At 42.5% G+C, this 27,942-nt stretch overlaps 1 protein-coding gene across 1 annotated transcript in view; it reads right to left on the minus strand.

The window, feature by feature from the left end:
- Positions 1–21,971, minus strand: part of BRPF3 (bromodomain and PHD finger containing 3) — a 32,821-nt gene extending 10,850 nt beyond the window's left edge. The window contains exons 1-5 of the mRNA XM_018576790.1: positions 20,563–21,971; positions 6,943–7,099; positions 3,928–4,059; positions 520–648; positions 126–438 (exon numbers count right to left, since the gene is read on the minus strand). Of these exons, the coding sequence (XP_018432292.1) occupies positions 126–438; positions 520–648; positions 3,928–4,059; positions 6,943–7,099; positions 20,563–21,962 (2,131 nt within the window). The 5' untranslated portion in view covers positions 21,963–21,971. The remainder of the gene's footprint in view (positions 1–125; positions 439–519; positions 649–3,927; positions 4,060–6,942; positions 7,100–20,562) is intronic.
- Between the last annotated feature and the right edge of the window lie 5,971 nt (positions 21,972–27,942).

Genomic DNA, 27,942 nt, shown 5'->3' on the forward strand with positions numbered 1-27,942 from the left:
ATAATTAATACTTCTTTGCCATGCATTATCTCAGTATGAACAGGCCACCCATAACAGAGATGTGAAAACTGCTCTACTGCTCTGATCCATAAAGGGTATATAGGTGGGAGAGCTGAAGATCTCACCTTCTTCCCATGAGAACCGGTAGTAGTCATCAGCATGGGGCTTCTCAGGTAGGTGCACCAGGGTATGTGGGTCATAACCAATACTTTCCGCCTGACGTCTAGCATGATGAAGTACTGCTGTACCCAGCTGGTGAAGACGCAAAGCAGCTTGGTGGAACACAGTCTCCCGAGAATTATAACACAAGCAGTTAGAGATGATTAGCTTGAAATCATCTTCAAAAGCTGGAAAGGATGAGTACTGGTGGCATTCCAGTTTGTGCCGCATTGTAGAAAAGTCCATGGGGTGTAAAACAAAATCCATGTAGTCTGGTACCTGGTAATTAAGTCACACATTTAACAACTATAAATTGCATCTACACTTAACATTACAATTAGAGAAGAATGGATAGCTTACTTCCTTTAGATTTACAGGTTCTTTAAAGATGTTAGCTGGGTCTTTCTCTTGCAACAAATCCAAAGTAGCACGCAGAAACACATTAAATGGGTTCAGCTTTAGCTCCATTGCTGCCTGGTGCAATTTAACCTAACAGAAAAAGAAAGCAAACATTAAAAGAGGACAAATAAAAATAAATGAACAATCAGCAGATGAGGGCCTGAAGGAGAACTTTCTCCTTTAGTTTCCTCCTCTGCTAATTGACAGCAGGCAGGTGCAATAGTCAGCCTGCTATTGCAATTTAAAATAGCCAATAGCAGGCTGGCTATTGCTCCTAGTCACTGCCTGCAGTGCTTACATTCAGCTGCCATTCCCCAGTGAAGTGGAAAGGTGACACTAGGGGTCGGGTGCACCTACGTGCAAAATGATGATTGCGCAACACATATCAGGTATCGCCCCGTGCGCCAGAGTAAGAGCAATAGCTCTCAGGCCAATATTCATGGCTAACTCTAAACTGATGACTGGGCTTTTAATCTGCCTCTCTCGCTCTCTCTATATCACTATCTATCTACACACGTATACATACTATATATATCTATATCTATCTATCTATCTATCTATATATAGATATATCTATCTATATATAGATATATATATATATATATAAATTGTTGCAATTACAAATGTTTAGGCATTCTCATGTTTATTTCTTTTGTTTGTATTGGTGTGGCACAAAAAATTGGAGAAAAAAAAAAGCCAAATCTGACACGCAAAACTCCAAAAATGGACATGACAAAATAATTGGCACCTTCTCCAAATTGCAAGAAATAATTACATTCCAAGTTTGTGATGCTCCTGTAATCTGTAATTAAACTCACCTGAATCAATTAACAGGTTCTGACAATATAGAAATCACACCAGCAACCAGTTAAAATGGTGAAAAATTTACTCACCCTTTCTGTTGTGTGTCTGTGTGCCACACAGAGCATGGAGAAGAGAAAGAGTAGCAAATAATTGTCTGGGGATTTGAGAACAAAAATTGTGGAAAGCATGGACAATCTCAAGGTTACAAGTCAACCTCCAGAGAGCTTAACCACTTGCTAACCGTGTTAAACCTCCTTCCTGTCCCGGCCATTTTTCAGTATTCAGCACTGCGGTACTTTGACTGACATTTATTCGTCGTGCAATGCTGTACTGAAATTAATTTTGTTCCATTTTTTTGGGGACACATATAGTTTTTTTGATGGTATTTAATCACCACTGGGGTTTTTTATTTTTTACTATATAATGAAAAAAGTACCGAAAATTGTGAAAAAAGATTCTGTTTTCCCTACGTTATGTTATAAATCAGCACCCAAATTTTTGGTAAAATATAAAAGATGGGGTCACGTCAGGTAAAGAGACACAAACATGTCAAGCTTTAAAATGTGTGGCGTAATCATCGTTTTAACACATAGGCGCACCCGACGCGTATTTACATTTATAAAAGTGCGTACACGTGAGGGCCTAAGGTGTTTTTATTTTTAATAGGAAACTTTCATTTTTTTTTTAACACTTAAACTTGATTGCTATCACATAGGGGGCTAGAAATCCCCCAATGTGATAGCCAAAAAACAATGACAGGTCCTCTTTATGGAGACATCAGGGGTCTCAAAGACCCCTAATGTCACCTGGGGACCCCCAAAGAAGCTGATGAAGCAGAGATCTGCTTCTCCAGCTTCTTCTTTGGCTATAGCAGCCAGAGAAATTATAGCTAAAGGTGGAAGTGATGTAATACACATAGTTTGCGCCTTTAGAGAGAGGAGGAGGAGAGATCAGCAGTGGGGAATGCTGACCTCTCCTCCTGTACAGAGAGCCGCTGTTCTCGGTCCCGTGCACAGCAGGGGGCGACCAGCGGTGCCCGGGATAACCAGCAGCAGAGAGGGGGCTGGCAGCCATGTGCATCCTCATACAACCCATCAGCCAGCTATAGAGCCGTTTGAACGCTTGTATGTAACAGCCGGTAACAGCTGTACACATGCCTGGCGGGATTCGGCTCGGGGGTGAAGCGAGCAGAAAAAAAAAATCACGTAAATGTACGTCCACTCGCCAGGAAGCATCCGCCCGTATTTTTATGATGGGCAAACAGCAAGAGGTTAATGTTGCTGTGTGCACTGTCCGCATCATCGTCAAGAAGTTTACAGCCCATGGCACTGTAGCTAATCTCCCTGGACGTGGACGAAAGAAAACAATTGATCAAAGATTGCAATGAAGGATTGATCGAATGGTGGATAAAGACCCTCCATCAACTTCCAGACAAATTCATTCTGACCTTCAGGCACAGGGTACAACTGTGTCAGCTCGCACTATACGTCGCCATCTGAATGAAAATGGACGCTATGGTAGGAGACCCAGGAGGACCCCACTGCTGACACAGAAACATAAAAAAGCCAGATTGGAGTTTGCCAAAACTTACCTGAGGAAGCCAAAATCCTTTTGGGAGAATGTGATGTGGACAGATGAAACAAAATGACAGCTTTTTGGTAAAGCCCATCATTCTACTGTTTTCAGAAAAAGAAATGAGGCCTATAAAGAAAAACATACAGTCCCTACAGTCAAATCTGGTGGAGGTTCACTGATGTTTTGGGGTTGCTTTGCTGCTTAAGGCACTGGATGTCTTGGCTGTGTGCATGGCATTATGAAATCTGAAAACTACCAAAGAATTCTGGGGTGCAATGTAGGGCCTAGTGTCAGAAAGTTGGGTCTCCATCAGAGGTCATGGGTCTTACAGCAAGACAATGACCCAAAGAACAAGTCAAAAGCACCCAGAAATGGTTTCAGGCAAAGCGCTGCCGAGTACTGAACTGGCCAGCAATGGGTCCAGATCTGAATCCCACAGAGCACCTGTGGAGAGATCTCAAAACAGCAGTTGGGAAAAGGAACCCTTCCAATCTGAGAGACCTGGAGCAGATGGCGAAAGAAGAGTGGTCCAAAATTCCTGTAGAGAGGTGTAAGAAACTCATTGATGGTTACAAGAAGCGATTGATTTCAGTTACTGTATTTTTTCCAAGGGCAGTGCTACCAAATATTAATTGAGGGTGCCAATAATTTTGTCCAGTCCATTTTTGGAGTTTTGCGTGGAATGTGTCAGATTTGGCATTTTTTACTTTCGCTTTTTTGAGTCATACCAATACAAAACAAAAGAAATAAACATGAGAATGCCTAAACATTTGTAAATGCAGTAATTTTCTGCGTGAAGTAGTGCATTATCTGACAGAAATGCAGGGGTGCCAATATTTTTGGCAATGAATGTGTATATACACACACACACACACACACACTGTATTTATAATGTATAAATAGGTGATTTCACACCATCAGTTTGTACCAGAACACCAGTTTATACCAATACATCACCAATTTATGGAGACATTACAATGTCTCACTTACCTGTTCTCTCTTTAGTTTTTCCCTCTTTCGAATAAGTTCAGTCAGCAGTCTGGCTCTCTCAAGATCATGTCTTAATTTCTGCCAGTATTTCAGTGCCTCCTTAACAGATGATGTCTGTGCATTTCTTTCTTTCTATAGATTAAAGTAGGATATGGTGCAGGAATAACAAATTATTTCATGATAATTCTCACCCAGCTTCCCAATATTTGGAAGGAAAAACAAAAGCATACAAGCTATGCAATATAAAAAGACTGCTTTTCAGTTTCTACCACTACAAGACACAGGTCCTCATACACCATGTATGCTCCACGTCCCTTTGATTCTTTCACCTTAAAGGATAACTAGACCCAAGCGCACAGTGTAGTATATTGCAGCTTACCAGTCCTTAAATGTGGTGGCTGCTTTCGTTTTCTTTTTTCAGGCCAGGAACACTTTTCATAAAGCACAGAAAAAAAATGTATTAAATATTGACAGAAATATGGTGTCTTTTAGGGCAGCAACTATTCGCTTCATAAATCGATTAGTTGGCCAATTTGTTTCTGCGATAAATCAGATTTGAAAAAAAAAAAAAAAAAACATATTTTATTTAAAATAAAATACAGAAATGGATTGTTGCAAACTTAAAAGGAGAACTATGGGGTAAGTGTTTTTCCCCATAGTTCTCCTAAGGGTCACGGGAGGACATAAACTAGCGTCCTACCATCACGTGTGACAGTTTCATTGTCACACGTCGGCTCGAACCTCATAGTTCTCCTTTAAGGTTTACTTTAAAATAAAACAGCAGGCACATTTTTTGCTATTTAAATGCACTGGAATGCATTGTGGTGCCGTGCGTTCCAGTGCGGTTGGGAGGAGTGTTTGGGGTGCCATTGAAATAAATGGCACAGCAACGCACATCCCACACCAGAATTTGTCAGGCTGAAACCAAAAATGTTCCCCACCTTTTGTCATTTTCTTTTTAATTGTATGTATTATAGTAAACATTTAATTTGTTTCCTGGATTTAAAATAATCTGCATTGAAAAACTCAAAGCCAATATAATAAAATAACCAAACTTTTATTTAAAATAACACTCCCCACTTGGCACCGGCTGCAGCGTTCTGTGTCCGGCATGCAGCAGCTCCCTGTGAGGAGGAGAACAGAGCAGCAGCGGGGTGGAGGCTGGGGGCAGATTGAGTTACAGAGATCTCCTCACTGCTGGGCACTGGCTGCAGGGGTCCGTGTCCAATCCCCGCTGGGAGCAGCAGATCAGAAGGGACACAGAGACCACAGAACAACTAATCAAACAATCAATTAAATCGATAATGAGAATTGATGACAACGTTTCGTATGATCGATTATCGTCGATTTAATCGATTAGTTGTTGCAGCCCTGGTGTCTCTGTCACTGTGAATTTAACTGAAAGCATAAAACAATCATGTATTTCTTCTGTGAACTTCTAATTTTCCCATCCCCCATATAATGTCGATTAAAAAGGGACAGACGTTTGAAGTTGAGCATGCGTGGCAACCATGACATCCTCTATAGAGAGAGGAATAAGGAAGTGTAACAAGTGCCGCTCTCAGGGAATCTGCCGCTCCAGGCAAACGCCTTGTTTGCCTCGCGGCAGATACGCCCTTGGTGTAGCCACTAAGGGATAAGAAGCGAGTTATTCTCAGGAGTACAAGGTTAACCTGAAAGAAAAAGCCTGATAAACAGAATTTCAATGCATTCTCCTCATCCAAGGACCAGTAAGCTGCAATATATTACGTTTTTGGGTTTAGATATGCCATCATACTGAGCCCGACACAAAGAGGTAAATATAAGTTGGAATATACATATATCAACTGTCTTGTCTACTAAAAGATTTCTATCCATTTATACACCTTTGCCAAATCTCATTCCCAGAGTGAAGACACATTTTCCTCATTTACATCCACATCTGGGATGCATAGGAAGGCACAAATGGAATTCCAAAAGTAGAATTACTTTTATTAAGAATCCAAAAATGTACCACCAGTTAAACAACAGTCTAAAAACACCTAAGATCCATTCAATGTGTCAGCTGAAATGCACTTATTCAGCCCCTGAGGCAACATGTGTTTGGTGGAACTTAGGTTGTTTGGTCTGTATGGTCATTGTTTTACGGATTGTTTTTTGTAAATTGCATTATTAGAGTGCCCTCTGTGCCTTCTCATTTAGCCCATATGCTTCTGAGAGATCACCTGCGAGTCTGAGGCTTAGCCACAAAGAAAAAGGTAAAGGTGTACTTACCAAGCCATCATCTCAAGATGTGGAGAAGGGAGCCTGGTGAAGGAGAGCTACGGGGAGTAAATTATTGAAGGCGCTGTAAAGCCGTTGATCCATTGTGGAGAGTAGAGATTCCGGCTGACCATTTACCATAAGCATTGGTTGACCAGCACACCATATTGTGCTCTCAGATGTGAGGGTTTTTTTTGTTATAAATTGTAACTATAAACGTTGTAACCAAACAACTCTTGAAATTGGTTTAAATATGTTTACTTTTTGAGTTTTCAATTGCTCTGACGATAGTTACCTATGTTTTTCATGTTGGTTCAGAAACAAAATTAATTTATCTAGCTTACTAAAAATAAAGTGACAACTGGATATAATAAAATGTCATGCAAAGTGATGATTCAGAAATAAAATTCATTTATCTAGCTTACTAAAAAATTAAGTGACAGTCACTATGATGGTTGTCAAATTTCTGTCAGGTACAAATTTCTGACAGAAATTTGACAACCATCTTATTGACTGTCACTTTATTTTTTAGTAAGCTAGATAAATGAATTTTATTTCTGACTCATCACTTTGCATGACATTTTATTATATCCAGTTGTAGGATAGTAAAACTCCATCAGGTCCCATATGCAGCAGTCCCATTGCCTTACAACTACTTGGCAGAGAAAAGTACAATTTTCTAACGTTTAGAAATCTGAATGAAGGCATCCCTCAGTTTCACACATAATAATACAAATGATTGTGAACTTTTATAAAGCTTCTTTTCATTCTCACCTGCTCTGCACTCCTTTGAGACTGTCCATAAGAATGAAGTCTTCGAATAAGAGGAACTCCATTCCTAGACTGACGTTTGAGTAGCCAGTAACTGTGTAGATGTTGCATGAACTGGGTCTTTTTTTGCAAATAAACGCCACTAGAGATCTTAATTAACCTGAAAGGGTAACAGACATTGTATTGTAAATCCTTATTGTAAGGCACTAGGAATCACATCACAGTTTCACAACATTTAAAGATGTTATTTACAGTCCATTCTGACATTAGGTTGTCTACTGACAACTAGAAAATAATTCTGTGAGCATCCACGGTGTTTCAATCTACTGAAAGGCATCAAAAAGAGTAGACAGATGGGTCCAAGATAAAGAACCATTATAACCAGGCTGGATTATGTGCAAGGTTTGTCCTCTGAGCCTTTGCCATATCCAATATTATAATAGAAATTTGTACCTGACATAATATTATAATTCAGGAAAAAAAACTTAGGGCTTGTGTACACAGGCATTTTGTTTTTGCTAAGCAATCTGGAAGGATCTGGAATGCAATATTTGAATATTAGAATAAAGGGAACCTGTACAGAGAAAATACAGGAGGTTGCCATTGCTGAAGTCTCCAATACTAGCTGCTGTTATGCTGATCCAAAGACTTTGACACTTCGCTACCAGAGCAATTTCTAAATTTTTAGCACACGATAAAATCTGTACTTTTGGCTAGAAAACTACCTCCCATCTGAAAGCAGAGGTGCTGTAGAAAAAAAAAATATTCATTTTAAAAAACAAAGCACTAACATGAATTTGAGTGCACAAAAACACAGTATAATCCCTATTTTTTAACAAAATAAAATATGAAGTTGTGCTGAGTAAATACATATCAAATATGTCAAGCCTGAAAACTTTGTGCAACCCCAAAATGGCAAAAAAATTACAGTACCCAAATTGTCAATAAGGTGACAATTTAAATGCCTTTACAGCTCATCAATTTAGAGTTAACCATAAATGAGTGACTTCTTCTCTCACAAAAGGTGTGCAGAATGATACCCAGTATGTGTTGCGTACTCGTTGCTTACATACATGTGCGCGTGGGATATTTATATCATATACATTTTCACTTCAATTTATTGCTATTACATGGGGGATAACAATCCCAGAATGTGAAAGCACTGAGCAGGTGATAGGTATACTTTTGGAGGTCTATTAGTCCCCTAAAGTCTCTCCTGCCCTCTGCTCCAGCCGCACACAGACTGCACTCAATCTTTGCAGCTGGGATTTTGACAGGTTTGAACCCAAAAGTGCTTAGAGCAGAGTGCTTCAGGGTTTCCACTCTTCAGAGGTAATCAGGATATGCAAGTTCCTCCATGCTCATTAGCTCACCATCCTCACAACTAAGGATGCAACAATACCGTTTTTTTCGGTATCAAGTACCGACATTCTGCTTTTGGTACTCGCAGATACCAACTACCGATACTTCCGCTGGCATAGAGCCAGCTTCCCGGGCAATCAGGAAGTCAGGTGGCATGTAATGACATGCTGCCCGACTTCCTGATTGCCTGAGAAGCCAGCTACATAACGTTTTTCCGGCTTGATTGTCATTGGCCAGGAAACCGGCTTCTTAGCCAATCAGCATCGAGCCAACTTCCAGGGCCAATCAGGAAGCCGGGTAGCGGGTCATTACTCGCCACCCGGTTTCCCGATTTGCCAGGAAGCCGGCTCCATGTTCCCCTACGGCACTGCTGGTCAGAGGAAATTTTCTTCTGACCGGAAGTTCCAGTACTGGAGGATTTGGACGACTACGAGTACTTGCCCAAATACTCTGTATTGGCACCGATACCAGTATCGGTGCATCCCTACTCACAACATTTATTGTTCTGGGCTTCTAGGAGGAGCTGGAGAGCCTGGAAATCCTAGAGGACATTTGATTAGCTGCTCCTGGCTGCTAATTAGCCTCTTAATTCCTATGGAAGCAGTAAGGGTGTAGTTTTTCACACATAATTTTTCAATTTTGGCTTTACGTTTGTAAAATAAATAATGACACGGTTTAATATGTCATGTGTTGTTCATCTAAGAACCAGGTGATTTTTTATCATGTCCTGATACTTAAAATCAAAGAACTCAAAAAGGAGGGTGTACTTTCTTTTTCACACAACTGAATAATAAAAATTGTTTGTAAACATTAAAACAAAAATAGATAAAAATTAAAATTCTTCTTTTCTATCCCCTCAGACACATCATTCCATTCCAGGTCTGCTGAATACTATAAAAAAAAGGTGTGCAAAACTGATACAATCATTAATGCCAGGTGGACGAGTGGCTTGAGAAGCACAAACTAACCTGATTCTGACTTTTATTTAAATATCCCCCCTCCAATGTCTTTGTGTTCCAATCTCCAAAAGAAGTATGATATTTATTTCCTGGCTCACCCAATCAGCATACTACAGGTTAGCTCTGCCTCCCTGACTCAACAGGACTTTCATTAAACAATGAAAGAGAGCAAGTTTAGCCCCACAGTGTTCTATTTTGGTCCGCGCTCCAGGCCACCTTCGCTTACTAGTGTGAAGAAGATTTAAAAAAAAAGAAATAGAAATAAGAAACCCTCCACTGGCCGCCTCCTATTTTTGGTAAATCCCACTGAAGAAGGGAGCCTGTGGATGTGCGCCTGCGCAATAGGCTGACTGGGTGTTCCTTCCTCTTCCACCTAGGTGGACAGTGTCAGGGTGGCAATTACCTTCTTAGAGACGGCATTGTGGTGACTTGGGGAAAGAAAAATAAATCACCTTTACTCGCCCAGGCCAGAAAGCGATAGGGAACCCTTTTTGGAAGAACTGGAAGTTTCAAGAACAGTTTCAGGAATTTAAAATCATGCAAGCCAGGATGAGAATGTCTTTGATCAAATTGAAAGTGTACCCATAGTTCCTTTCTGCAGAATGTTAAGGCAAAAGCGAGTCACTCCAACATGCTTTCAGAAAAACCTTTCTGGAGGCACATCCCCTCTTGCAGTGGGCGCCAGGTTGTCTTGGTTTATAGGAGTTTGGTCAGAATGAGTTTCGGACAACTGAATGCTAGCCTTGTTCAAGTGGTTCTAGCAAGCGCTTTTTTGCCCCAATGCAAGATCACTATAATGTTCGTCTAGTGATGGAAAATCTGGCCTTACCATTGAAAGATTGTATGACATTCCAGGGGTTTCTGCCAGGTGACATAGGAATTGTTTCCAGGTATGCTTCCTGTGTCAATGGGATCGGACTTCTCAGGATCAAGAAGTCAAGATTCCAGAACCGATTTGACAAGATCTCATATGGTGGTCAATACCATCCAAACTCTCTTGGGGCATTCCCCTCACCGCTGAAGACTGCATTATTCTTATATCAGATGCAAGTCTCCAAAAGTTGGAAGCTCACTCCTCAGGAAGACATGCTCAAGGCTGATGGATTACTCCATTGTCCTGCCAATCCAACCTTTTAACACGGACTGCGACCTTCTGTGCTCTCAAGACCTTCACCCATATCATCCACAGGCAGTATGATGGACACCAGGACCACAGTGGCATATGTTGTGAATCAAGGAGGCGCCAGAAGCATCCCTCTCCTGCAGATCTCGGCAAAAAAATGTCAATGGGCAGACACATCTGGAGGCCCTAACAACGACCAATCTGTTGAGGGTAGAGAACCTTCTCTGAGTCGAGTCTTTATGCACAACCACGAATGGTCAGTAAACAAAACATACCTTCACAACATTTTTGTGGATGGGGGCAGGCCATCAATAGACCTAATGGCAAAATCACCGAATGTGCAGGTTCCCAACTTTATATCCTGCTTCAGATGTCCTGAAGCCTTAGTACATGATGCCTTCTCGATGATAGGGGACCTTCTGATGAGCGATATCTTGCATCTTCTTTTGAGAGTACTTATTAAGATCTGAAGGGAAATGTTTCATACCATAGGTCCCTATTGGATGAGAAGACCCTGGTTCCCTCTTCTGTTATGGATGGCATTGTTGCCTCTGTGCTTGTTGCAGAACAAATGAGATCTACTGCTGCAGGGGAACTTGGCTACATCCCAACCGTTTCAGACTGCAGTTAGCAGCACAGCTCAAGAGAGGGAAAGATTAACCAGACTGGGGCTTCCGTCAGATGTAATTTCTATCCTTCTGTGAGCCCAAGCATCTTCAACAAATGCTACATATTTTAGATATTGGAATCGATTCATGGGGTTCACAAGAGAGAGGGGTTTCCCCCCTTTATCTCCTTCATTACCGAACATTTTGGAATTTTAGCAGTTAGCAGTGGACATGGGATTGGCCTATAATTCCTTAAAGGTACATATTTCTGCTCTTTCAAGTCTTACAGGAAAAAGATAGTTTATTTGCCCAGTTCATGAAAGCATTCTTTAAGTTGTGTCCACCCAGGATGGCATGATTTCCAAACTGGGATCTACCTCTAGTGCTTAGAGTTCTGATTAAGTCTCCCTACATACCGTTAGAGTCTTACTCCATGTGAGTTCTGACACAGAAGGCAATTTTACTTACCTCTTTTTTTATTACCTCTGCAAGGAGACTTACGGAACTGTAAGAGACTCTTGCAAATCACGTCATTTTTCATCCTTTACCAGAATTCTAGCCTTAGGTGTCTACAGAATTTCATTCTATCTGGGAGGCCATCTTGTAATCTATTTCTCCTGTCAGAGAATTCTACTTTGGAAGATTTTGGAACTTTAGACATGGTGAAACTCATATCCGTTTATCTGGATAGAAGAAAATTCTAAAAGTGGATTACATGTTTATTTTACTAGTCAGTTCAAAGAAGGGATATGGGGCAACATCAAAGATTATTTAATCATTAGGAAAGCGATCCATTCGACACGTTACAAAGGGCTTACCCCTTCCGGCTGAGGTACAAGCTCATTCAACTTAAAAGATGGCAACATGGGCTGCTTATGCTAAAGTTTCTGCAGATTATATTTGTAAAACAGCCAGCTGGAGTTCAGCAAATACATGAATGTATTCTGACAGAACGCCAAGCCGCTTTATTTGTTCAGTAAACCTCTGCAGCTTTGTCAGTTGATTAAATTATGTTTGGCAGTATGGTTGTTGGTGTATTTATTTCCCTACATGTTCATTCAGCTAGTTAGGTCCCGTAGTATGCCGACATGAGGTGAGCCAGGAATATGGAAAATTGTTATCTATACTTACCGGAATTTTTCTTTCCTGGTTCAACCTCATGTCAGAACACTGTCTCTCACCCCGGCGTCCTGTCGTGAGTTGAGTTATGGAACACTGTGGAGTGAGATCTGCTCTCTTTCAGAGATTAGGAAGGTTGTCCTCTTGGGTCAGAGCTGACCCATAGTATGCAGACATAAGGATGAGCCAGGAAAGGAAAATTGCTGTAAGTATGGATAGCATGCAGCATGCTTCAGAATGCAGTAAACTTCCGTAGAATTCAGCCTTCAAAAGGAGGTGACAAAGAGCCCATTTCCTGTTCAGACAACCAGTCACCGGAGCTAGCTCTATAAGCACTGTGCGACAGGTCTCCAAAACAGCCATGTGTAGTGTTCTTCAGGCAGTGGTGATGTCACTCGTCAAGTAGCAAGGATGCTGTGTTGAAAGAGGAAGTCTTAGCCTCACCTTTGCCCACCCACAGATAGTTGCCATTAGACATTTAGCTGGGAACTGTCATGGATACTGGCATGTCTAAGTGGCAAAGACTTCTAGGAGGTGTTCTGTGCAAAGAACTGCACAGCCTCCCGCCTAAGCTCCCTCCTCTCTAAGCTGGCAGGAGGCAAAAAGCCCAGCCAATCATTATTGTTTAGTGGAGCCTGGTCTGTGACATGAGACAGCTGGTGTGAGAGAGGAGAATGTCTGGGGCTGCACCTGTCTCCTATCTCACCAGCAGATTGTTTGTATTAGCCTTCCCCTTCATATTGCAGCCAAGCACCACTGTTCACTGCCCAACACCAGCTTTACTATTTCTGTCCCTACTCCCCTTTATAGCTCAGTGTCCCACAGATCTTAGTTATCTAGTTGCTGAGAGAAGAGAGGTGTGCAGAAGCAGGGAGAATACTGCAATGATTGTTACCTCTGATAAAAGTAATGTTATTTGTGTGTGATATTTTTATTCTGTGACAAGTGTACTTGTAAACCTTTTCCAGTGTTGTGTAGTGATGCTACCAGTGAAGACGGGAGTCCCCCCCTCTTGCACACATGCCCATCCACACTAGATTACTGAACAGATCTGGAATAAATACACAAAGCACTTGAAGAGTGAAGTTATAATACACATGCCTCCTCTATTTAGACAATATTTTCTTATCCCAGGGTTCAGCTTTAAGGAATCTCTACTAGACATTATAGGGAACCCCAGAGGACCCTTTAAAGATTTGTTATAAATTCTGAAGAATTTATGAGGCCCGGTGCAGACCTGAGCCATCTGTGATCGCGCGGTCCTGCACAACTGCAGACAGTGATTGCCGCGCGTCCCCACTGATTTCAATGAGGTGACATCAGCGCAGCAATTGCAAGAAAAAAAAAGATACATGTACCTTTTTTTGCTATACACGACGCGTGGCTGTTTTAGTGTTCGGATGCAGGGGCGGAATCGCGACGGGAAACCGTGCGATCCGCTCGGCGTGACTGGGGTGCCATTAGAAAATTAGTGGCAGCCACAGCGCGATCATCGACTCTGTGACCTTCGGTATCGTGCACGATTGCTGCGCGGTCACAGATCACCTAAAGAATTCTCTGATGCAATCTGTCGTAGTGTTTCCAATATAACAAAATAATGTTGCCACCTTTGTCAGATGGTTTCAGCACCACACAAACATCTTGTAACCCTGGTAACCCTTCACTTTCCTACCTGGGCATATTGTCACTTTCGCACCTTTTTTAATATCCTCCAATTACGAGCATACTTTATAAACAAATATTTTAACATTTGCTTTCAATGAAAGGCAGGGAATGTTTTGTATCCAATCATTCATCGACCTCAAACTTACTCTCTTCCAAAAGATCACCAAACATTTTAAAACTTTGTAACCAGCTCATGATCTGTCTGTCTATTTCTGACAAGGCCATCCCAGGGTCCCCAAAAATGCCCGTTCGTACGCACACAAAAACGCTACAACTATAGTCTTTTGGGGGACAGAATGCGCTGAAATTGGGCAGGAAATCATGCATGTACTTTGTAACGTGTTCTGCATTTTGGTGAGCGCGTACGAAAGAGCAGATGTTAACGAGCTCCATAGGAATGCATAGCTTTCTGGGTTTTGTGCAGAAAAATGTGTGAATGGAAGCAAAGTATTTGCGTAGAATGGTTTCCTCTATCATTGTTAAATTTAGAGATGACAGATTGTTCATTTGAAACTCATTACTTACACATTATATATATATAATTTTTTCTGCCTTGTTTACTCTTCTTGTGATTTTCCCTACTTATATTTCTCCATTAAATCATCTGAAAAACGACTAAAAATAGACGTCTGTGTACGAAAGTGAAACTTTTTGTGTTTGTGATCCCATTATATTCATAGCTATCTCACTCCAACTTACTACCTCAAGTTGTCAAAAATAGTAAAGTAGAATTAAACACACTGTTTTTTTGCATATATCTACTGCTAGCAAGCAGTAGATAAATGCAAAAACATTAAATTAAAAGTTACGAAACAATTACTTACCTATGTCTCCGCCGCTCGCTCCCGTCTGAAGATCCTCGAGTGGCCATAAAAGGATCATGGGACAGGCGCATGCGCAGTACAGATCTTCGGCCGGGAGAAGAAGAGAGACACAGTGCAAGTCAATGCACATAGCCGGACCAGTCAGTGCTGTATCAGAGACCGGCACCAGCGCTGGAGGGACTCCTGAAAACTACTGGAAAGATGAATCATACTTCTTTTTGTGCAATGGCTCTTCTGAAAAGGGCAACAGTGTTTTACACAACCCATCAATTTCTTTTTTAATTTCTTTGATAGTCTTGCACAACTGTGTATCATAATATTCACATAACATCATATTATATGTGGAAATCTGTAAATTAGATTACCATTTTGTTTTTTAATTCTCATTTATTTCCCTAATGTTTGTAAAGATTTGAACTCTAAGGCCCGATTCACACGAGTGCAATTTAGGTGTGGTGTAGTAAAAAATAAAAACAATCCTTCTTGCTGCCTCATTGATGTGCTTTCATCAAAACCTGCGTTACATAGAGTTTAATGAACACACATGTAAAATGCATGCACAACAAACCTAAAACACAACCACTACACAAAAACTGCAATGAGCATACATCAGCCCAGACCCTATGGAGTTGTATTAAATTTTAGGAGTTTGAATTAATAGAATACAATGCGGGAAATGTATCAAAACTGCAGCAAACAAAATCTGGAGCAGCTGTGCATGGCATCCAATCAGCTTCTCTCTTCAGTTTGTTCAGTTATGATTTGAAAATGAAGAGAGAAGCCGATTGGTTGCCATGTACCGCTGCTCCAGATTTTGTATGCTCCAATTTTGATAAATTCCCTTCAATGTGTGACTTTATGTATGCAAGGCAAGGATCTTTCATATATATGAAATATACAGTGGTTTGAGACACACACTAGAGGTCTTTTTCTGGTAGAATTGTTTTTAAAACTGGCCACACACCTCTTACAATCAGATTGTACGAGATCGGAATAATGTAATTTAGATTTACTAAAATTAAATAATGAACAGGCCTTGCTAATCAAGACCTTAATTATGTACCTGGTTGGGCACAACATTGTTGTTGGCAGGTCTAAAGCTGCCCACACACCTTACAATTTATCTGCAGATTTTCTGTGGTCAGATGGAAAAAGTGCAACAGATTGGCCCAGGTGGAGATTACTTCATCCACACAGTTAAGTGTAGATGGAGGAATCTGTTGCACCTTTTCCATCTGAGATAATTGTAAGGTGTATGGCCAGCTTAACACTCCTGTAACTTTATATCCATGATAGCCATTGTACCGTGATCTGTAGCTCGGGGCCCATTATCCAAATCTGCTGATGTATCTCCATAAGGCTGGCCATACACGGCTCTATTTTTTTTTAGTTCAACCCACGAGATTGTATAATCAGATTACACTGTGTGGTAGGATTTAGGCCTTGTTCACACCAAGCACGTTCCAGGAGCAGAGCAGAGCAGTTACAGACCGGATCAAAACTGCATCCAATGTATTCCAATGGTATTTTTAGTTCCAGTTCACATTGCAGCGTTCCGTTCCAGAGCATGTAAAAAAAAAAAACTGCAGCTAGCCCTATTTTACCTGCTCTGGAACACATGCAAACGCATGAAAAGAAAACATGCAAAAGCCCTAGAATGCACTGAAAGCCCATTTTAAAAGGAAAAAAAAAAATGGCCCGGAATGCATCAAAAACACGGCAAAAATGCGACACAACCCACTGCACTGCGTGTGCAGAAACTCATGAAGATCTGGTCTGCATTTGGTGTGAACAAGCCTTTAAAGTTAACAACAACAACTAGGTAGTGCTAAAGCCTACCCAAACGAACCATTCATTTTATTTTGCCATGACAAACCTCACAACTATAGCCAAAACGTTTGCTTGCTTGTTTTTAGCTTTGGATAGAGAGGTGGAATTTTAGAACGTCTGGTTTTAAATGCAGTCTGTGTCTTCCAGGATTTATCTTCTCTTCCTGTTCTGTCCCACACTCATCACTTGGGCAAGCAGAAAGGGCAAATTTTCCTAAAAGGGACACATACAGCAGTAAAATCCTGATAGAGGCTCTAAACCTCTCTCGCTCTACTACAATGTGTTTTTTTAATTGATGCACTGTTGGGAGAAAGAAGAGAAGAAGCCCCTGTGCAAGCTTCAAGTCTAATCAGAGCTTACTAAAGGACTCTCTCCCAGCTTATACATGACAGTGCTCGAGTTTGGCGAGTAGCTGTTCAGGCACCCAGTGCTGTGTCCTGGCAGCAAAGAGAGGCAGTCACATGCTTCTCAAACCCAGAAGTGCCAAGTATTGCGCTTGCCCTCTCTCCAGCTGGTAAACAGAAATGGAACATAAGCAGCAGTGAAGCAGACATCAAATTGAACCTGTTGGTTCGATCTGTACACAGCCAGTAAATTCTGAACGCCTGTCATGAAAGTCAGTGGCTTTTAAAACACATCACCAATGGAAGCTCCCATATTTTACAGGTTCTCCTAAAGGAAGCAGCCAAGGCAGAAAAACAGAGCTCTGCTTTATAAACCTAGGAGCCAGCACCATGCAACCTTCATAAGACACAGTTTCCCCATACACTTTAACCCACCACCCAGTGTCTCCCCATAAACTTCAAGTCCCCCTCACTGCAAGCTTGTTAACTTGTCATACACTGGAGAGGAAAGGAAAAATCATGGTTGGTTTGAAGACAGACACTGATGGCAGACAGGAATGTGTCAGTCAGTCAAGGAGAGCAGGAACAAGTACAGGTTAGGAGCTGGATTCATATATTCAAAAGATGGGTCGGAACATGATAAAGCACAATGGCTCCAATGAGGCTGCTCTCAACAAAAAGTGAATGTCTCACATACAAGGAATCCAGGATTGAAGATATACACATATATGCAGTCCAATAAGTGCGCCAAACAAGAAAGTACAAGACAGTTTTGCTGATCCACTATTAACCAGCTGCCGTCCGCCCACCATCATTACACGTTCGTTAGGCTGTCAGCTCTTGGCGAGATCAAGTAAATACACCTCATTATTTTTCTGCAGGCGCGCATAGGCAAAATCCCGCTGGGAGTGTAAACAGCTGGTACCGGCAGTTACATACAAGCATTCTGCCGGCTCTACAGCTAGCCGATTGCTTGTATGACACTATGAAACTCACCCCCCGCCGCTGTTGGTTATCCCAGGCTCCGCTTCCCCCCTGCGGGACCGGCACAGCAGCTGCTTATACAGAGAAAGGAGGAGAGATCAGCGTTCTCCCACTGCTGATCTCTCCTCCTCTCTCTCTAAATGCGGAACCGGTGTGTATTATATCACTTCCGCCTTTAACCGTCATTTCTCTGACTGCTATAGCCAGAGAAGCAGATCTCTGCTTCATCAGCTTTTTTGGGGGTCCCAAGGTGACATTAGGGGTCACTGTATATTTGCCATCAAATAGGGGGCTTATTATCCCTCTATGTGATAACAATACATTTAAGTGTAAAAAACAAAAAGGACTCACTTTAGTTTTTGGTGTTTTTCATATTTTTTTTTGCTATAAGTCCCTCGACCCCGCGTGAACGCACATATAAACGTAAATACACGTCGGGTGCCCCTACAACAATTACGACCATGTATGTTACATAATGCCACAAACGTGGGATTGATTTCCAAAAAAATTTAGGGACATCAATCACTGGTAACACTAAACTAATGAGCAGTAAAAGCTTTTAAAGCGTCGCCTATGGTCAATTTTGAGTATGGTAGTTTTTTGTGATTTTGCGGGCGCACACAATTTTAAAGCTCGACATGTTTGGAGTCTATTTACTCAATGTGAACCTGTCTTTTATGTTTTACCAAATTTAGGGTGATAATAAATGTTTTATAACATAACGTAGGGAAAACAGGTTTTTTTTCCTGAATTTTCTGAACTTTTTTTCATTACATAGTAAAAATAAAACCCCAGTGGTGATTAAATACCACCAAATTGATTTTCATTTGTCCGGCAAGCCTTGCTCGGATAGACAGCGATGGCCTCTCATGGAATGAATCATTAGACACACATGCAGGGTCCTAACATGAGTGTACAAGACACAGATGCAGTTATCTTGACTGACTCATTCCACTGGTCTGGACGAAAGTTAAAAACGTTTTAAAAAACGTGTTGAAAAAAACTCTCGAAATTTCTACAAATATTTGACAATACTCTATGAGGGCACCCGCTGGCTCATCCGGGGACTGAACACCCTCACACCTGAGGAAGCGTGGCAACACGCGAAACGCGTCATCGCTACTCCACCAGTCCCAATCTCCTGAATCCAAAAACTGCGAGACTATACCTCTCTTTGAGACTTTGTATACAATATAATATGCAGCAACGCACTAGTGACTGTTAATGGTTGACATGACCAGTTGACTCGACAAAGAGACTATAAACCATTGTTAGGATAGCAACCTCGAACCAACTGTATCTAACAATCACTTTTCTCCAAGGGCCATATCAAATACAATTAGAGGTAATGGATGGTCGCAAACACCCAACAATATCTTTTGTTCCATCTTGATTCGATGTCAAATACTATGATTAAACTTCTCGGCTGTCTAGTCAACTAGAAGCAAGTGGTTAACTACACCCTACACAGCAACTATTTAAACATTGGTGATTTGTGCCAGTTTTTGAGTCCATAATACTACCTATTAAGTCCTAAGCCCTGAAGAAGGGGGACGTCTTGGAACCCCCTAAAATGCGTTGGCTGTCAATTGTGAACCCATTCCATTAATAAATGTTTTTGGACCCTCATACTATCTTGTTTGGTGCTCTTATTGGACTGTATATATGCGGACATCAGTAATGGAGAGCAGACAACAGTGTGTAAGTCAGTCGATGAGTGATAGAAGCAGATGTCGGTCACAGGGATCAGTCAGTGACCGGAAGAGGACATTGGTGTATCAGTCAGCGACCGGAAGAGGACATTGGTGTATCAGTCAGCGACCGGAAGAGGACATTGGTGTATCAGTCAGTGACCGGAAGAGGACATTGGTGTATCAGTCAGTGACAGGAAGAGGACATTGGTGTATCAGTCAGTGACAGGAAGAGGACATTGGTGTATCAGTCAGTGGCAGGAAGATGACCTTTGTGCATCAGTCAGTCAGTGACGGGAATGGAACAGTTGTGTGTCAGTTAATCAGTGATGTGGAGAGGACAGCAGTGTGTCAGACAGTGACGGGGAGAAGACATTGGTTTGTTAGTCAGTGACAGAGAGAGGGCATCGGTCTGTCAGTCAGTCAGTGATGTGGAGAAGACACTGGACGGCCTCGGCTCTCAATGAACCGGTTCCAGTTTTCAGCCGCCATGGGAATTGTCTAGATCTGTAATAGAGGAAAATGAAAGCATTGCTTAAAGTAAACCTGTCATAAAGGAAAATATTGAGGTTCCCAGTGTTGACCTGTACCTAAAAATGCTAATTGTCTCACTGTCAATCTGATGTATCAACACTAAAATTAAAAAAAAAAAAATTAAAAAAGAATGCAAAATGTGAAGACAAAACCGCTCATCGGCATTTATTTTTCAAAATAAAAGAAAAGTATTGAAGTTTAGCGTGACAACCGATTAACTAGCATTTTTTGAAAAAAAAGTATCAGTGACAGCCAACATATTTTTCCCATTACAGGTTTGCCATGAAAAGTTAACTCTACAAGACTGTGCCAATGAAAAAAACTGACCAAATTAGGTATAGATATCGCAATTATACTCTATGGCTGTGCCAACCTTTACATAGAACATTAGACCACTTCAGAAAAGAACACTCCCTGACTGCTGGCCTGGAGGGGCAGTGTAAAGTGCCACTTGGATACATCTAAGGTACTTCATTACAGTTTGGACTGACATGGTGGGGGCACAATTCCCAATTTTTTTTTGCAAAAGTACACTTTAAATTCTGAATAAATATGAAAAAAACCATCTAATAAACCTTACCTACACAACGGAATCTGCAAAGCTTCCATGACTGGCACAGGATCACCCTTCCATGCCAGATCCCTGCTGTTCTTTGCGTATAGCTTCTCATGGAACCTTTTGCCACCTTCCTTCTTGTTATCATCCTCATCATCATCCTTTTCCATCTCATCTGTGCCAGTGATCTGTTCCTCAGAGTCGGCCTCTTTCAAACAACTTTTTGGGGACTCTTCTTGCTGGGTGCCAGGAGGCCGGTGAGCTTCACAATATGCAGTTTTGCGTACAGTGAAGGTGGTACCATTCAGTCCAGTCTCACGCACTGGTTCTACCTTCATAAATAGTCCAGCCCTCTGAGCACATGTGACATGGAAGGCTGTATAACAGTTTGCCTTGTGACACTGGATTGAAGCTCCATGTCCTTTAAGCTTACACAGGTAACATGTAAGCTTCCATCGAGCAAGTGGAATGTTATCTATACCTTCAACTGGCTCTAAAAATACAGTGTTAGCAAAACATACCTCTGGAACCCAAATAGCACATACTACATGTGCCCACCGTCCATCACTAGTCTGTTTAAAAGCCCCACCCTGATTAGGGCAAAGCACACAACTAACAGGTCTTGAAGGTGACTGCAAGCAGCAGCGGCAAAGCCACTGTCCTTCTGGGATGTATGGCACGCCATAGCACTCCTGATGAACTGCAAGGTTGCATATATCACAGAATAAGATTGCATTACTGTTGTGGCATTCATCATCCAAGCATACACAACAAAATGCATTTTCATCAATAGGCGACTGCATCACACCGACACGCTTGTTTTGAAGGTATGACTCCTTTTCCAACCTGTCAATCAACTGTTCAAACGTGTCTGCCGAAACCACTGAAAAACCATCAGTCTGACGCTTTCCATTTATCATCTCCAGCCATGCCAGATCTACCTCATCCAGATCATATTCAATATCCTTATCCACCTCTTCCACCGATCGATCCGTGTAGCGGTACAAAGTATCCGGCAGTACAACATTTTCTGGTATGTTTTCCACATACACTTGCTCGACTTCTTTGAATATAGGCTGGGGCAGCTGTGTCAAATTAATAATCGCATCTTGCTTTGGACAAATGTCTCGCTTTTTACCTTTGGCTGTGGTCTTGCGACAATTGGTTGACAGAGTGACCTCGCTGTTTTCTTTGTTGCTGTTACATTCTGTGATGTCTTGAGCGGTAAGCTCATCCTCAGACACAATCCGAAGAGGTTCAAATATACTTATTCTGTGCAGTCGCCCATCTATCTCAATATCAACCATGCGTTGTGCCTGTGCGTAGGTCAGCGTCTCTCGGCTAGGGGAACAAGATAACCCATAAGGGGAGGTAGACTGCTGTCCGTCATCTCCTTGGTGTGATTTGCGGCGTGGTTTTCTCATGTCCTTGGATTCAAATGCCTGTGAAATTGGTAGAGACATTAAGAAAGAAACTACTTCTTACAGACAAAGTTTGTATTTTATCTGGGATACAGATGAAGACCTATTTTATAATGTTTTTCCTATTTTTTATACTGTTAATATCCTCAATAAACGGAGATTGAGGGAAAAAAGAAACTACTAAAGTATGACAAATATAAACAAACACAGAAAATGCTGAGAATTTGTTTACATTCCAGCAAAAATTTATTCAGTCATTTTTAGAGCAGGAAATTAACGATTAATCCCTCGATTAATCGTAAATTATTTTGATCGATCAAAGTTCTTTGGATGCGTACTCACCTCTCCGTCGGCTTCCGGGTCTTCCGTCGGAGATCCGGTGACGTCACGGACATAGACGTCACCGGACTCCTCCCCCTTCCCCAAGTGGCTGTCGGCTAACGAAGTGAAGGGGGAAGAGTCCGGTGATGCCGATGTCCGTGACGTCACTGGACTCCTCCCCCTTCCCTTCTTTACCCGATGGAGCTGCTTGGGTCGGTGAGTACACATCCCCGCCGGGAGAGAAACACTTTTTACTGGAAAGGTTTAATCTGCTCAAATCGAGCAGATTAAACCTTTCCGTGCGACCGTTTTGTTTTGTTCCTTTCCGTGCGACCGTTATTCTGAGTTGCCCCACTCAAGCGGCGGCCATATGGGTGGCACGTGAGATTAATAACGTGCTGGGTTAGTGTGATCCTAGTTCATTTTATTACTTCATTGCTGTGCTGTATGTGTATAGGCCAATGTAGTTGGATCTGTATGTGCGTTATAATTAATCGAAATTAATCGATTTAAAAAAAATTCGATTAATCGACCAGGAAATTTTTAATCATTACCAGCCCCAGTCATTTTTAAAAAAAAAAACACACCCAAAACCACTTTGATTTGGGTTGAGAGTAAAGCTGGCCAGGCACTTACTTTCTCATTGTTTCTTTCTAAACAGAGTAGATAGGGGAATTTCCCTGCTGGGGTATTGTATTCTGACAGCAGTGGGTGTGCTGCTGTCAGAATACACAAACAGTGACTTCAGCTAATTGGCTGCTCTCACCGTTCAGCCAGGTTCCGACAGGGCCACAACACTTAGCTCAGCCAAAACTGGAGCAGGATGTGGCCAGCTTAAAAGAGAACTATGTGGTTTTCCCCATATTTCTCTTTAGGGTCACCGGAGGACATATACCAACGTTCCTCCTGTGACCCAAAGCTCAGTATATCACAGGCTATTGCCTGCAATATACTGAGACAGCCGCTGCAGGGACGGATCCCAACAATACTGTTGAGATTCACCCAGCTGCGTGAGTGACAGCAGGCTCTGCCTATCTAGAAGTAGAGGCAGCTGTGCCCGCCCCCTCCACTGTCCGTTCCTCCAGTCAGCGCTGGAGGAGTGGAGAGGGACACGGAGAATCCCTGTGGTGACTGACAGTCACCGCAGGGAGACAATCCGGAAGTGAGCGGATCGGCTGCATGTTTCTGCTAACTTCCCAATCAATAGAGCCGACCTGTGACAGTCTCATTGTCACAGGTCGGCTGTAACTATGAGGTTGAGTGGAAATCACTCACTTCATAGATTTCTTTTAAAGCCCATCTCCAGGCAAACCAGAAAACTACCCTTGCAGTGGGGCTACCCTCTGGGCTGCTAGTCCTCACAGCCTCTCCTCCCCTTCACTCTGTTGGTTTAAGGACCACTGGCATCATCACGTCTAATGCAGGTGTCACCAGCTGCAGCGGAGGGGAAAAAAAGAGGAGAAAGTGGACCGCTGGAGGAGCAGGGATCAGGTAAGTAAAACAGCATGATTTGAGTCCCTTAGAAAAAACAAGCACTTGATCCCTGCAGTGCGGGGGGTAGCCCCACTGCAACTGTACTTTTCTTGGTTTGCCCAGAGATGGGCTTTAAATGAAATGGAGAGTGCTGTATATAAGACGTGTAATGATTGCTGAAGTCTAACAGGGTTATTCACAGAAAGGTGAAGAGTTTGGAGAAGGCCGGAGAAGTGAACATTCTAGGACAACATAGCTGAAATGGACAGTGAGCTGAATTGGAGAATTTTTCCAAATCGGCTATTTTGTCCTAGATTGTTCACTTCTCCTGCCTTCTCCAAACTCCTCACCCTTTTGTGAATAGCCCTGTCAATTTAAAGTGATTGAAAACTGGCAAAAATCTTCCAACAAAATGTCAATGGCCACATGACAGGCAGAGAAGGACTAAATTAAAATATACAATATGCTATACACATCAAAATACAGTTTTGTATCCAAGTTACCAAAAGCAAGTGAATATCAACAAAGTGAGGCATGCATTATAAAATAAATAAAGGTGCATCAAACATAGAAGGTAAAATACCCCAATCTATTTACATACTACAGCGATCAGCTGACATAACCAGCAGAGGAGGGAGCTTAGGCTGCACCGATACTTATCATATTTGACGTTTTCCAGCACAACAAGGAATCTGCCAGCAAAACCGCTATTCACACACAGAAACTAAAAGCATCCTAATCGTCACCACCATACACATTATAATCTGATCATACAATCAACTTTAGATTTACCAAAACTAGCACTTTGCATCCAATCATTAAGGCCCTTGCACTACATGCATGTTAGATCTGAAGGAGATTGTACAATCAGATTGCAACATGTGTGGTGAGCTGATCTTGCTGTCACACGGTTTCACCGTTTAGCAGGGGACTCACCGCACACATTTTACAATCTCCTTTAGATCTACCAAGTGTGTAGTACCAGGGCCTGCCTGATTGGATAGATCCTCAAATTACATAGATTTGGTCGATCTAAAATTGATTGAACTGAGATTGTAACATGTGTGTTGACCCCAAGACTTAATGCATAATCAATAACAGCAAGAAATGGGATGCAGGCAATCAGCAATGCAGGACAAAACATCAGCTAAGCGTGCACACTACAAGCCTCTGAGCGCCCCAAACAAATAGACATTTCCTCGCCTGGGGTTCCAGCTCCGTTCTATGCTGGAGGCGATATAAAAAGCTGAGTGACACACACATAACATCAGCTCCATAATCACAAAGCATCTACAGCGGTTATCAAGGGAGAGAGGGAAGGCAAGGAGCAGCTAGGAAAGAGGGGTACATAAGGCAGCTAACCAGTATGAAGAAGATGAGAGTGACAACTTCAGGCAGCTGCTGTTCCTTTTTCCGCTTCCGGAGCATTTCGCTGATACGAGGACTAGGGGAGAGCTCGCTGGAAGATGACGTCACGCTTCCCGGCCCCCTACTGGCTGGGTTATGTCTTTGCAGTTTGTACGGCTTTCTAGCTATGCATGACGCTCCGGTCTCTGCTTCCCGGAAGTACAAAATGACGGGGAGTGCTTGTTATGGGTCCTACCTTCCAGCCCGGAAGAGACACAGGAAAAGCTGAATGATAAGGTTTACAACGAACCTGGGCTGTGCTCAGTAACCGCTTTGATGCATGACAGGCTGTACTTACCTACCCTGCACCTCGAAATTCTTTAGCTCCCAACTGTCCCTTATTTGGAACCAAGTCCATCTTTTTTGGTCTGATGTATGTGTGTATGTATATATAGATCTATATATATATCTATATATCTATATAGATATGTATAGATCTATATATATATATATACACACACTATATTGCCAAAAGTATTGGGACACCCCTCCAAATCATTGGATTCAGGTGTTCCATGAAATTTCCTTGCTACTAAATATTCCACGGTCAACTGTTAGTGGTGTTATAACAAATTTGAAGCAACTGGGAACAACAGCAACTCAGCCAGGAAGTGGTAGGCCACGTAACATGTCAGAGCGGGGTCAGCGCAAGCTGAAGCGCACAGTGCGCAGAAGTCGCCAACTGTCTGCAGAGTCAATAGCTACAGACCTCCAAACTTCGTGTGGCCTTCAGATTGGCACAACAACACTGCGTAGAGAGCTTCTTGGAATGGGTTTCCATGGCCGAGCAGCTGCATCCAAGCCTTACATAACCATGTGCAATGCAAAGGATCTGATGCAGTGGTGTAAAGCAGGCCGCCACTGGACTCTAGAGAAGTGGAGACATGTTCTTTGGAGTGATGACTCATGCTTCTTTGTCTGGCAATCCGATGGACGTGTCTGGGTTTGGCGGTTGCCAGGAGAAGGCTACTTGCCTCACTGCATTGTGCCAAGTGTAAAGTATGGTGGAGGGGAAATTATGGTGTGGGGTTGTTTTTCAGGGGTTGGGCTTGGCCCCTTACTTTCAGTGAAGGGAACTCTTAAGGCATCAGCATACCAAGACATTTTGGACAATTTCATGCGCCCAACTTTGTGGGAACAGTTTGGGGATGGCCCCTTCCTCTTCCAACATGACTGCGCACCAGTGCACAAAGCAAGGTCCATAAAGATATGGATGAGCGAGTTTGGGGTGGAGGAACTTGACTGGCCTGCAGAGTCCTGACCTCAACCTGATAGAACACCTTTGGGATGAATTAGAGACTGCGAGCCAGACCTTCTCCAACATCAGTACCTGACCTCACAAATGTGCTTCTGGAAGAATGGTCAAACATTCCCATAGACACACTCCTAAACCTTGTGGATGCCTTCCCAGATAAGTTGAAGATGTTACAGCAGCAAAGTGTGGGCCAACTCAATATTGACCCTTACGGACCAAGACTGGGATGCCATTAAAATTCATGTGCGTGTTAAGGCAGGTGTCCCAATACTTTTGGTACTATAGTGTATATATATATATATATATAAAATTTAGCCACCAAAAGTGTTCATTAAACCTGCATCTGTATTCAATAGGACTGAGCTCAGGTTCAGACGCAGCCAATCCTAACCTGTGCTGCTCTGAGCCAGTAAGCTATATTATTATTATACAGGATTTATATAGCACCAACAGTTTCTGCAGCACTTTACAATATAAGGGGGTCAACCGGCCAATCAGATGTGGGCTTTCCTGTCCTGCAACTGCACATAAACAAAGGAGCTAGCATAATTGACAAAATATTTCCCGGCTGCAGCAAAAGGAGCTTCCTAACATGTTTAGAGGACCTCCTTCAGTGTTTTCATACGTTTGTGTTGCTTTAACGTGAAGTAAAATGTCCTACCATGCGTCATATGATAATCTGTGTACTGCTGTGTGTGTGTGGTGGTGCCATTTGTTTTCAGTAACACTGCTGCTCACGGGCGGTGCCCGTTCACACCAGATACAGTGCATTCTGGCCGGAACGCACTGGATCGCATTGCGGCTGGCTCGCTATGTTGTGGTGCGGGAGGAGCACATCAATGCCTGTGTTATGGTACGGTCAGAAAAAATAGTAAGCTACTGCTGGCTGCAATTAGCAGTATATCAATACAGCAGTAACCTAATGCTCCAGGGAGAGACTGAACATTTATCGAAGCCCGTGGACGTGCATCAAAACTTCCCCCTGTGAACAAAAAAAGTGAACCGTGAAATCACAGCACACAAAAAACGTGCACAAGGGTGCAAGGTCCTTCAAAAGAAGGGACCTACTTTCCCGACCCCCCGGGGCGCAAGGCTCCTGACAGGGGTTGAGACTGGTGGTCCACCAACCCGAAGGCCGTGGACCATTTCCTATGGGGACCTGCCGAAACAGGTCCCCCTCAGTACTAGGCAAGTGGGATCTCCCGAAGAGAAACCCACCTCCTGGGTGGGAGGAGACAGAGAACCCCGTTCGAGGCACAGAATCTCCTCCCAGCGCCAGGAATAGGCCCCGAAGAAACCTGCACCTTTCGCATCTGTGGGTCAAAAAATGTAAAATAAAAAAGTGCCAAACGTGGATAGAGTGCTTAAATAATCTAAAGTGCCAGTGCACCACTCTGACAGGCCTTAGGGGCCGGAGTGCAAAAATATTGCCCCAGACTAGCCATAAGGCCTGTCTTGGAGGCGAAGTGCAGAAAATATGCAATGTGGTGTGTGACCAAGTGCACAGTGAGTCAAGTGGGGTCCCAT

The sequence above is a fragment of the Nanorana parkeri genome, unplaced genomic scaffold (genome assembly GCF_000935625.1).
Source record: "Nanorana parkeri isolate BGI_ZX_2015 unplaced genomic scaffold, ASM93562v1 scaffold77, whole genome shotgun sequence".
Classification (NCBI taxonomy): Eukaryota; Metazoa; Chordata; class Amphibia; order Anura; family Dicroglossidae; genus Nanorana; species Nanorana parkeri.